General features: G+C 42.1%; 1 protein-coding gene across 1 annotated transcript in view; it reads left to right on the top strand.

Moving 5' to 3' along the window:
• Nucleotides 1-11,373: 11,373 nt before the first annotated feature.
• Nucleotides 11,374-12,847, top strand: part of CBLN1 (cerebellin 1 precursor) — a 4,157-nt gene continuing 2,683 nt past the window's right edge. The window contains exons 1-2 of the mRNA XM_006154794.3: nucleotides 11,374-11,389; nucleotides 12,300-12,466. Coding sequence (XP_006154856.2) covers nucleotides 11,374-11,389; nucleotides 12,300-12,466 — 183 coding nt within the window. The remainder of the gene's footprint in view (nucleotides 11,390-12,299; nucleotides 12,467-12,847) is intronic.

Below are 12,847 nucleotides of genomic sequence, written 5' to 3'. Positions count from 1 at the left end.
AGGAATGCCAGTCATCTGTTTTGGGCAGTAATACGTATGGAATACCACTTAGGGACACAAGAGAAGAAAGAAGAAGAAGGAAGGGGGGGGTGGTTATCAAGTGTAAGAATTTTCAAACGACACCTCATGGCTTAATAAAAAGAAAAGACGTCATGTTTAAAGTTTAATTAGTGCTAATTACTGGCTAACACACTACCTTACCATCATTTGAGTCAACACATGTGCTTTTCAAGGGGACAGTGTTGACAAGGGAAAGTGGACAGGTTTTGAGAGCCAGGAGACAGAAACTAATTCCACCTCTGTCAGTTGAATGACTTTGGGCAAATCAATTTACTTTTGCTAGATGACATGTGGACATCTAAATATTTGATATTAGTAACTATCTGCAAAGCTCGTGTTAAGGTGGGTAGGTATTTGTCTGTGAAAAGTATGTTGGTTTTTAAGCGGAAAGTATTCCATAAAGGCGTCGTCCTGCCAGTCGTCAAATATACCACTTAATTCTACCCATCTACACAAACCTGTGGAGGCTCCTAATGGTATTTTTTCAATGGTTAAAGGTTTATGAGTAAGATGATTTTCCTAATGGGATTAGTCCGATGCTTTTCTTAAACATGTAACCTTGAGCCTATCCCATAAAATAACGTTCTGATTATTGCAACACACACAATAAAGGTTATTCTAGTTTCGTAGACATTAAACATCATTCACAAAAGAGAACTACCTTTGAAAGAGATGTATTTGTGTTGAGAAGAAAAGATTTCTCTTTCTAATTATGAGTGATTTATTGGTGAAAGCAAACAATAGACTGAGAGGCACTTGTGTGAGCATGCTCATGTATGGTTTGCAAGGTTGATGAAGAAGGGAAACCGTCTCTGTGGTACCAAACGACATTCACGTGGATTTTAATATTAGTAAAAGGAAATTCTCTTTTAGACATCTAAGGAAACTATATTAAAATATTTGTTGCGATCTGGGAGTGGTAAAACACCAAAATTGCAAAGAGAGTTACAAAAAAAATCATACTCCTAACCAAAGATAATAATAAAACAATGTGTCAACATACACTCTACCAATCTTCTTCTATATGTACAGTTTATAGAGAGCTTATATTTTCTGTAAATACATCCTATAATAATTTTGCATCGTAGGTGTTTCCCAGTTAATATCAAATAGCCTTTTGGATGGCACTCATTCAGAAATTATCTCAAATACATGCTATATTTATTCCAATTGAAATAATTCAGTGAGTAATTGAGAAATTGTGAAGAGCTGCAAATATTTCTCACCAAATAGAAACAATCATGGCCTCATTTGGAATAATCAAACTGGTTTATCTTTTTTCTTCTAAGCAAAACACATAGCACCATCTAGCAACAAAATTATGGGACACAAAAGAAAAGACTCCCCCATTTTACACTAGGGTCATTTCTTCAGACCAGCAAATCCTGTCTGGTTACCAGTTCTATGTTTCAGGCCTAAAATGAAGCTCTCTCAAGCAATGACAGAATTTTTGCCAAGTGACTAGGATTTAAACACCCTTTTGGTGGCATAGTGAGACATATGGTCTAAAGAAAATGGGTTCAAAACAGGCAAGTGGGTTTCTATAGAACGAACGAGAGTCCTCCTGAAAGGCTTCCTCTTCAGAGCTGCTCGTCTGCGCTTGCGCTGTAGCCCTTTGTTTCTTCTACGGGCAATGGCGGTTCGCTGTTTTCATGATTCCTTACACTAATGAACTGTTATAAATTTGTTTTTGATATTCCGGAGGGCCTTAACTTCAGCTTCGGGGCAATGCTGAGGATGCACCCTACATTCCAGACTCACCTTTGCACGGTGTACTCTCAGCATTGTGGGTGATTTCCATGGGAGACTATTCTATTTAAAGAATTACTGTCCCAGCATAATATATATAAAAAAAATAAGAAAATTACGAAGATGCAAGAGATACGGAAAGCTCTCAATTATGTTGACACAAGCACAATGTCAGAACCTTTCTTCTCCACTTCACAACAAGGCTGGGGAGGGAGAGCACTCATTTGTGAGAAAAGACGCAGAAACATTATCCAGGTGGTCATAGGAGTGGGAAAATGGAAGACTCCCCGAAAGGATGTGCTCATGTAAATACTTGCATGGAGAATGTGCTCCATGGTCATACAGGCAAGATGCTAGTTTTCTGAATTTAAGGAGGGTGGGAAGAAAGGAAGACTCAACCAAAAAATCAGTTTCTATGCACCCTATTTTTCACCTCAAATTTGACACATTCTTCTCAAAAAGAGTACATTTTAAAATGAAATATTTTTTAAAATGAGGTATATATAAAGGGTAGATTAAAATTTATTCTTAAAACTTTTCATAGACTAAAACCCAGGAAACTGCTCTGAACGGACAAAATGTACTGATACAACATAGTAATTACCTTCACTTCTAATTTATTGGCAGCTAGATTCATAATTCTTGAAGTTGCTTAAATTTAAAAAATGAAAATGACAAAATAATGTTGATGATTTCCCAATTAAATCCCTAGATAAAAATGAAAAAAATTTTAACTGTCCTATAAAAACTAACCAAATTCTGTTAGGTATCTTTTTAAGGATGTTTCAGCAGAAAGAAAAAAAAAATTGCAAAGATTAGTTGGTCATCCTGATCAATGTGCAGGGGGATGATTTAACTTCAGTATTACAGTGATAAAAAGTAGAATGAGAATAAAGCAATTACTATAAAACCCAATCTCTTCAAATACCTTCTACGGAGGGTAGGAAGTTTTGTCAGTTTTGTTCACTGACGTATGCTCGATCCCTGTGGCAAATAATTGTGACATGGTTGGTATTCAGTATATGCTTGTTGAATATAGAATAAAGGAATGTATGATGTGTTTGTGAAACTATACCAACTGTGTGTGTGCACATTGCTAATTAGGTACACAAATAGTTTTTGTTCCAAAGTTGAGAATGATGACTTTCAATGGACTATATCTACACAAATCAAGGAAAGACACTATTTGTCTGGACTTCTGTAGAGCAAGAGAAGAAAACCACTGACCAAGAGCCAACTCACCAGCCTCAAGATGAGTCTGGAGCCAGCGGAGGGCAGTGTAGAACACACCTGGGTTTCTCATTCTGGCACTCCTGCTAGCTGGGCACCTGAGAAGAGGAGGAAAGCAGAACTTACGGACTGGGCAGCAGTGGCTAGGTTAAGGAGAACCACATGGATTGCCTCATTCTATCCTTACAATCCACCTTTAAGAGATAGACTCATCATTACTCTGATTTTGTTGGTAAGAGAACCAAGCACAAAGACTGGATAGTATATTAAAGGACTCTGTCCTAGTGGGCACTGGAATAGGACTTTAGCCCTTCCTTGAATTCTGGTCTTAGAGCCACTCACTACTTAAGGACCACTGTGCTGTATAGACTGTCCCAGAAAAATGTACCCTACAGGCCTCAGGCTATAAAATGTAGCTAATAAATTGTAAGAACAATTCAATAAGCATTCTGGTTTGGGCTAGCGTGGTGGTGCAGCCATACCACAATGCTCTACAATGCTGAGGCCACATGGCAAGGTCCCAGATTCACGTGCCAAGGTCTCCCTTTACACATCAATCATGTGCCCATGATCCTGGCTTACTAAGACGTGGTGTGAAGACCCTGTGGGGGTGTCTATCTATCTTTCTCTCAGATTCTCTTTCATGAGAAAAAGAAGAAGAAACCTAAAAAAATAGTTAAGTTTTAACAATTAATGTTTAAGGTACTCCAACATTCTAGTCTTCATCTAAAAAGGCTACATAGATGTTTCACCTCTATAATAACCTATTATCTTGATATCGGTGCCTTAAATATTGACACCAATTTCATAGTAATTAATACCAGGAAAAAGTATTCATGACATTTCATAATATGGCATCAAAACCATCAATAAATGTTGATGTACCTGGGGCTGGCAGATAGCATGGTGATTAAAGCACTGGACTCTTATATGGCCAACTATAGTTTGAGTCCTGGATCTAGCAGCTTCCTTTTTCACTTTCACTCGTTCTCTCTCTCTCTGGTCAAATTAAAAAGCAATAATTATTGATGTACCTATAACTAAAACCATGATAGTGTGCAGTATATTATCACAACTGGAAGAAATAGGAATTTCCCCAGCCTATTCTTCTAGACCAGTAAACACTAAGACTGAATAATTTCACTGAATTTATTCTAGCTTTCATTGCCATTTATGGATAGCTTACTTGTCAAAGATTACTTTCTAATTGCTTTATGTCTCCTAACTAGCCTTTAATACTATTTGGTAAGAACTTCAAGCAATACTAGGTAGTAGTATAAAATAGGTAATAAACTGGATGACTAAAAGGATGCTCTCATAAGTGTCTATATATTGAAATATATAATACTTTATTGTAGCTTGTTTTCAATGTCATTTTAAAATCTAAACATCACCTATTTTATATAACAACAATAAAATCCTATTTATTGAGAACATGAACAAATAAAAATGTACGAGCTTAAAAAATTGAACAGCAGTAGTTGTCTGGCTTCCTAGGGATAAAACACATCTTGGTGGGACCAGCAGATGGCATAATACTTACATTGCTGGACTCTCATTTAGTCAACCATGGTTCAAGTCCCAGACCTGGTAGCTTAAAACTCACACTGGGTGCATGTGTGTGTGTGTGTGTGTGTGTGTGTGTGTATGCGCTCTAGGTCTCGAGGGGAGAGTGGAAGAGAAAGGATTGTGGTGTGACCATCCTCCCAGGAGGTGATTTCTCACTTTCTGTCTCTCTCTGTCTCTCTGGTGAGCACATGTGTCCTACAGCAAAAATCTCTCTACAAAACATACATGCACAAAACCACCACATTTTGGTAAGGTTTTCATATTATTAAAACCTCAAAATAGCATTATGAGTTTATCAAATTACATAGTATTCCTCAAGATATTAGCATATTATTGTACTGTAAGACTATAGGGTGAAATTTAGTTGGAGATTTAGTATTTGCTACTTTAAGAGATACTTCTTTTGGGGCCAGCAGGTGGTGTGGTGGTCGGGGTGCTGCACTTCCAACTGGCTAGCTGTGCTTTGAGTCCCAGACCTGGCAGCTTCCTTCCTCACTTTCCCTGTTTCTCTGGTGAGTGCATCTGCCCTATAGCAAATTAAATAATAATAATAACAAATACGATTAAATATAGTAAATAAAAAAGAAACACTTCTCTTAATATTTTCACTTTAGTGTTTCAAAAACTGCATAATTACATTCATCAGTTAATTTTTTAAAAAATTATTCATTTAATTTTATTTATTATTGTTGTTCAATTTGACCAGAGAGAGAGAGAGAGAGAGAGAGCAAACTGCCAGGTCCAAGTCTCAAACTGTGGTCAACCATATGGGAGTCCAGTGCCTTAACTACCATGCCACCTGCCAACCCCGGTAGTTAATCTTTAAAACTTACAATGAATAGTTTTGTTCAACATATGCAACTTTGGCAATGTCATGCAGCTCATCTGAATGCATAATAAATAAGGGTTTCATTCAAAAAAACTTTTTTAGTAATAACCAATGATTATATAATTAATGGTTCCACAAGGGAACAAAATATCTCAAATCTAAAATGATTCTGAAGATTTTATACTGATACATTCAATGAGCATATCATTGAGATCCCAGGAGAAAACAGAAGTAAGCTCAGATAGTTCAAATGGAAAGGTGTTAATGAAGGGACAGCCTACAGAGGTGTTGGCAGGGTCAGGGGAATCAGCAAGAGAACCCACAGATTGCCAAACCTCCTGCCCAAGCTGAAGATAGAACAGGAGACAAGAACCTCAGTGGAGTGAAAGCTGGAGCCCACAGGAGGAGGAGGGGCCGCTGGGCAGGAGCTACCATCCTAAGAAGGGAAGTCAATGCCAGAGACTATTTTTTTTTTTTTTTGCTATAGGGCGTGTGCGCTCGCCAGACAGACAGAGAGAGACAGAGACAGAAAGCGAGAAATCAGCCCCCAGGGGGGATGGTCATGCCGCAATCCCTTCTCCTCCATTCTCTCGGGATCTTGGGCATGCACAGACACGCACCTGGTGTGTTTTAAGCCACCGAGTTGGGACGCGAACCGCGGTCGACTATGTGGGAGTCCAGCGACATAGCCATTACGCTAATTGCTGGTTCCCAATGCCAGAAACCTTTCAGGGTTATTTCTTTTTTCTTTTCTTTCTTTCCTTTTTTTTTTTTTTTTTTAAAGGTTTTTTGTTTGTTTGCTTTTTCCTCCAGAGGGTGTGTGTGTTCACCAGAGAGAGACAGAGAAAATAGTGAGAGGGAAAGTGAGAAATCACCCCCCGGGGGGGATGGTCATGCTGCAACTCCTTCTCCTGGGAGAATGTGCCCAGCGCGAATTTCAAGCTGCCAGGACCACGACTCAAATTGTGGTTGACCCTGTGGAAGTCCAACCTCTTAACCACTATGCCACCTGCTGGCTCCTTGGGGTCATTTCTTCACACACCTGCACTGAAGGGAGGACAGAGCAGAAAGGAATACCTGTCCGCACGCTCCTCTCTCTCCATAAGTTCCTGCTCCTGCCTTCCAAACCTAATAAGAAGCTAGTTGAAGGGAGTCAGCTTTCAGGTCCAAGAACAGAGAAGAGAAGGCAGATGGTGCCTCAGTGGAGCCAATGGCACATGCCAGAGAACTTGACTGTTCCCGTATCTGTCACTGAGGCCTGATGGGGCAGAAAAACCATGCGTGCTCTTCTGACCTAATTTCTAAGATGTTTACTAGAAAAGATAATGTGAGGATTTCCCCACATTTTGTTTAAATACAGGGGACACAGTGATAATGCAACTGGACCCGCAAGGGAAGGTCCCAGGTTCACATCTTGTGGGCTCCCTGTACACCTGTGCATATGTGCCTATGATCCAGGCTGGTTGAGGCTGGGGGTGGATCACGGCATGAAGACCCTGTTGGGGGTGCCTGTCTTTCTGTCTACCTCCCTGTATCTCTCTCTGAAGAAATAAATAAAAACAATTTTTAATAAAGAAATTTTAAAAAGACTTTTGCACACTTTATATTTCTGTAGTTTCTTCCCTTTGAGCTCTATATAAACTCCTTTTTTCACTCTCCTGGTAACAGAGAAGTCCATGGGTCCACAAATCCTCTGGTTAGGAAACTTTCCTCTCAGACCTCTTTCTGAGAGATGTCTAAACTGTGGGAGGTCTTTATACAATTGCTAATGAACACAAAATCCAGGAAATTTGCCTGAACTCTCTATTCAAATGGGTGACAACTTCTCCAAAATGTTCATCTAGCCACCCACAGGCAATGACAGCACTTAGCATTTCTGTGATCAATGTCAGGTATATATACCTGAATATATTTGTTCCAATATTCTCTAACCTATTCATCTTATGTGTGTGTGTATGTTCTGTATATTTTCTGATTATAGGATAAATGTGCCCAAATACAAAGAATAATCAAAGGCATCACTTTGGCGAAGCCTTCTTAGTATAAGCAGTCTTAAACAGAGGCTCTTCAGTTAGACATCTCTGACCACCGCAAACCATGAAGTCCTGGAGTGTGGTTCATCTTGGCGGTAGGCACAGGTCCTGAAACAGTGTCTGGCACACTGCAGGCACTCCATAAATGTTTGCTGAACTGGCTAAACCTTGGTTTGTCCCCATAATCAACCACCCCAAACAGCACAAAGATAATTACCTCTTGGAAATATTCCAGCTTGTGTTTGATGTTACCTTTGTGGTTTTTCTCTCAAAGAGCAGCTCTGTAGGATTACATTATTTTCTTTTTTTCTTTTTTTTCCCTTTGACCTTAATGTCATCTACTTGAATTACAGCTTCATACGAAATTCCTACCAGCACATACCACAGCAGATTCAGGCATCGTTTTAAAAGGGTGCCAGCATCTCTTAATTTAGAAGATGTATCGTCTCTCCTTCTAAACACAGGCTAAGAAAACACCTAATTTGGTATTACAACAAGAACTAGAGACATTTAAAATGTATCATTTAGTGTTTTTAATATCAAAAACATTTTTTTAAAGAATCAAAATGTTACCCCCAAGCCTGGTGTTCCTATGAAAGTGCCCAATTACACAGTTAATTTGAAAATGTAACCTTTTTTACCTTAAGCAGCAAAAACGTTGCATTTAAAATGAGTCTAAGTAGAGAAAAAAAAAAGACATAACCCAAAAATCTGAGGTTTTGGTGAAAGTTAAAATATTATCTTATACTTTATACAACTTAGAATCATTCCCATATTTTATAGTCTAGATCTGGGCACTAACTTGAAATAAGCTTGAACCTTTAGAATCCTAAATTTAACACTGTTTGGAACAAAGTAGCTTTTTCTTTTTTGCTTTATGAGCAATAGACTAAATACTAAAGAATCGTATTGTCTGGGCCTTTGAACCAAGACTATAAAGAGATGAGACCCTGTTTGATGTGTGTGAATGTTAAAGAATCCATTTTGATTTGATAAACCTGGCCAGCTGCAGGTGCAGTGGTAATGCGATGCTCACCGATGCTGGCCTCACAAAAGAAGATCCTGAGTGTGTGCCCTGAGGATTCCCTGTGCACACTGAGGCTGGAGATGGATTATGGCATGAAAATTGCTTCTCTCAGCCTCTCTCTGTCTCTCTTTCTCTCTCAGGAAAGAACTAAAGAAAGTCGGGTGAGGGGAAAGGATGAGTTAATTTTATATCCTGTGAGTAAATAGTCTCCCTTTCCTGAAAATGATCTCTCATTCAAACAATGGAGGGCTGTTTATTTGAGGGTATGTGGAGGGGTGGGTAGGATTGCCATGAATATAGCATCTATCAATATTACTGTTATATTCCGTTTTCAAAATGCACTGTGGAGGGAAATTCAGCATGCAGCAAGAGGAAATAAACCTTTGACTTCACCAAAATATAACGCTGCATTTAAAGGAGTAGGTGAAGAATATGACAGTAACAGTATAAAGTCATTATTTGCAATCTCACAGTCCCCTAAATCTCTATAATACACTACTTTAAAAGTTCAGAGGAAGGGTTTTATAATACCTTACCGATATTTTAACACCTGAAAAGCCTTAGCAAATTAAATCCTCAAGTCTCACATTTTGGAAACAACCTTATTCAATCCTTTCATTTTTCAGACTAGCTCTCTCACATTTTCATTCATTGTCGTTCATAGATGAGTAACGAGGAACTTCAGGTACCTAGCATCAAAAAAGCGAGACCTTCACCTTTCTAAGAATTTTTTAAAAAATGAAGAAAGATGACTTCCAATAGAATAGTGCCAACTTTTTTTTTTTTTTTTTAATTTGCTACAGAGCCTGTGTGGTCTCTAGAGGAAAGAGAGAAAGAGACAGTAGGAAAGTGAGAAAGTGCCTCTCTTCCCATGGGGCTAGCCATGTTCAATCCCTTTCAAGAGTTTGGGTACACGTACATAGCACCTACATTTTTCAAGTCCCCAGGTCCAGATCAGAAGCCCTCAAGGGGGTCTAGGACTCGAACTGTGCAGTCAGCCGTGTGGGATCTAGCTGCTTTAAGCAGCACGCAACTGCCTGGCTCCCAAAGAAATCTTTATATAGACTGTTACAATTATTTGCTTGTACTTACCTGGCTCTTTGTGGTGCATTTAGACTTCAAAGCTAAACCTCAGATAACAGGAACAGTACAAACCCCTATTGTTTTGACCATTGAATCGGTCTTCACCATTTTTTTGTGACATCTTTTGCAGCTGACTCTTTGAGAGGGACTGAACTAGACATCTGTGTTTCTATCTACCCGGCATCCCTGCCCTAAATTTCCTTTGTAGAACCCCTCTATTCTAGACCACATGAGGCTAACCTCTACCCTTGTCCAGGGAAAGGCACCTGAATCCAAGATTAGTCATCTGTACAGCCCATTCTCCATGTTCAGAAAGAGGCACGAGACTCACCTTACTCAGACCTGGGATTTTTGTGGCAAATATTAAAGACATAGGGCTCCCTTTTCGTACTACGTCTAAGTTGGTGGTCTTTTCTAAGGGGCTGTCATATGGAAATGGCTTGTCTGAAAATAAAGTCTAAACTGAAAAACAGATCCTGGTTACCCTGACTGATGGATTCAGCCTTACCTTAAATGGTAAGACCTGTCTGTAGGCTTTTTGCATCCCTAAATAAAGACCTTAAGCCAGTTTGAATTGGTTTTGTCACTTGGAGATAAAAGAATCCTGACTCTAACAACCTGATGATACTAAAAATAAACATGACTGCTTTTGAGATTTCGGATGGATTTTCTTCCTCATATGCATGATCTCATTTAATCCTCATGATTCGGGAATGCACATATCTATTAACATTAAATTAATACTCATTATTTTATTTTTGAAGCATACTGTGTGGAAGAGGAATAGGGAAAGCCAGAGAAGTCACCATTCTGAGATCTCGCTTACATGAGAGAGAGGTGATTACACATCTCAGGGCACTCACCAGATAGTCATCAAACGAAAGAATAAATCGTATATGGCAGAGCCAGGAGGTGATCCCTGAATGATAAATTAGGAGGCTCTGGCAGTTGCCCGGGCTAGAGATGATGCAGCCTTATGTGAATGGCTCTAACAATAGCACACAGAAATGGAGGCAGATTAGATCTGGGGGTCCCTAAAGTTTTGACACCCACGTGGGTGCAATTGTTACCACTGGAATAGAAAAGGAGAGAAGGAGCTAACGCTGGGAGGCAAGGGGAGAGAGAGACAAAGTATGAATCCGTTACACATGCCTGCAGGATGATAAGCCAAGTGGCCTAGCAGACCCTTTGAATGACAGGTCTAGACCACAGACAAGATGAGGCTGAAAATACAAGATGGAGAATCAGTGGCATACTGATGGCAGTACAGGCTTGGGCACTGGCCCCCAGCCTCGCCATGGAGGAAGGAGGAAGCGGCTGACCACCACCTCCCTCTAGGTTATCTTAGTCCTGCTTCTGAGCTCTGTGAGGACAGGCTGCCCACACCCCCATCCCGCTCTGGATTGCAACCCCACAGGGTGCCATTCAGGAGGCACCCAGTCAAAATTTGGGGAAGATCTGCCAATGCAGCACCAGGGTGCTGAGAGTATGGGGTTGGTTCTACGCCGTGTTTTGCCAGGTCCCTCCCCTGGTCAAAGCTGCCAGTCTGACGGGTACTGGATGCAGTCTCATTATTCCGCTCTCATTTCTTAAATTAGCCGGTGCTTTCACATCCGGTGTAATCACAGCTGCCAAGGCTTTCTGGGGATGTCTCAAAAAGATTTGAGTTGAAAAAATATTTTGGCATTATCTTTAATTTAAAGTGAAAGTGCTGTCTCTTCCTCCACCCCTTCCTTTTCTCATGGACAGCCCAGTGATCTTGGCTGGCCTCAGAACGGAGGTGGGGGTCGGAGATGGAGTTTCCTACAGGTAATTCTTTAAAATAGGTATTCAAGTCTCAAAGAAACAAAGGAGATCAAGAAACAGAAAGGCGTGGCTGTAGGTGATTCCAAGGCAGGTTTCTCAGCTTAGGGGACAGCGGACCCTAGGGGGCGGCAGACCCCGCCAGTGGCAAACCCAGAGGCCAAGAAGTGTCCGCGCCAGGCATCTCTCTAGTTCTCAACGCTTGCGCCGGATGGCAGCAGGCGGTAGGGCTGCACCGGCCTGGCTGAGCACGCCAGGTGCAAGGTCGCATAGCGGTGACCAGGGCGCCAGAAGCCCCGCATCCCCGCCTGCTTCTGCTTGGGGCCTCCTCTGGTCGGCGCTTTTGCTTGACTTGAATGGATCTGCTTGCCCTCCGCCAAGTTAACTGCCAGGGTTCATTCTTTGGGTCTTCACTTTCTCGATGTCCGCCTGGGACGTGCACTTCATTTTCACAGCTCCCCTCTCTCTGACACTTAGCAAACTGCACATTTACTTTCACATCTGTGACTACGTGTGTGCACGTTCGCCTGTGTGTATGTAGACATAACTCTATGCTCGGGACAAAAACTCAATTAGGGTCAAAATCACCCTCGAAAATCCCCCGCAAGCCACAGGATTTGTGTCTATATTCAAGGCAAAGATACGCAGGTGCATGTGGATAAAGTATGCAGCAAAGGGGCAAAGACATTAAAAAGTACGGATGCAAAGAGAAATACAGTATTAGGAACACCGGCTTGCGTGGGACGCCTTGGACTTGATAATTGCAACGCACGCCAGGGTAAGGGGCATCAGGGCGGGCTTCTTCTATTTGGCTCACCACCGCAATCCTCAGCGCCCCGCGCAACGCCAGTTATTTCGCACTGGTTTAATGACCTATCCTGAATAAACTAATGAATAAATACACGCTGTAAGGCAGATACTTCCAAAGGCGAGCAAGAGTCGGAGAATAAGCTCGATCCTCACGACCGCGATCAGGAGAAAAGGGGCTCCGAAACCTTCGGAGCCCCGGCTCCGCAGCACGTCACCAGTCCAGACACCCAGCGGAGCCCACTCCCCGCGGGGCCACGTGCGCCTGCCCTGGGGGTAGGCCCCGCCCCTGCAGTGCACTCACTCTACCAGTAGCCCTTCGGCCTGGCCAGTCCAGACACGGAGCCTGACCCCGAGCGTCGGCTGCCCCTCGTATCTGCGCCCACTTGGGGGCGCTCCTCTCCCGCCCCGCACGCCCACACCCGGCGCCTAGCTAGACCGCGATTCTGCTCCCGATCCAGGTGCGCGCCGCCTCCTACCTGAAGGCCGGCGAGGGAGGCGGGCGAGAAAGGCCTAGAGGCCTGAACAGGATCGTGGTATGAGGCGGGAAGAGAGGGCCAGTGGCCACCGCGGACTGTCCGAGCGCGGGCGCGCGCGCGCGCGCGCGTTCCCCGCCCGCGCTCCCTGAGTGGACTCCCAGCCAGAGCCCAACCCTGC

Source organism: Tupaia chinensis, unplaced genomic scaffold (assembly GCF_000334495.1).
Source record: "Tupaia chinensis unplaced genomic scaffold, TupChi_1.0 Scaffold000422_1, whole genome shotgun sequence".
Classification (NCBI taxonomy): domain Eukaryota; kingdom Metazoa; phylum Chordata; class Mammalia; order Scandentia; family Tupaiidae; genus Tupaia; species Tupaia belangeri.
This window is presented reverse-complemented; position numbering and strand designations above follow the sequence as displayed.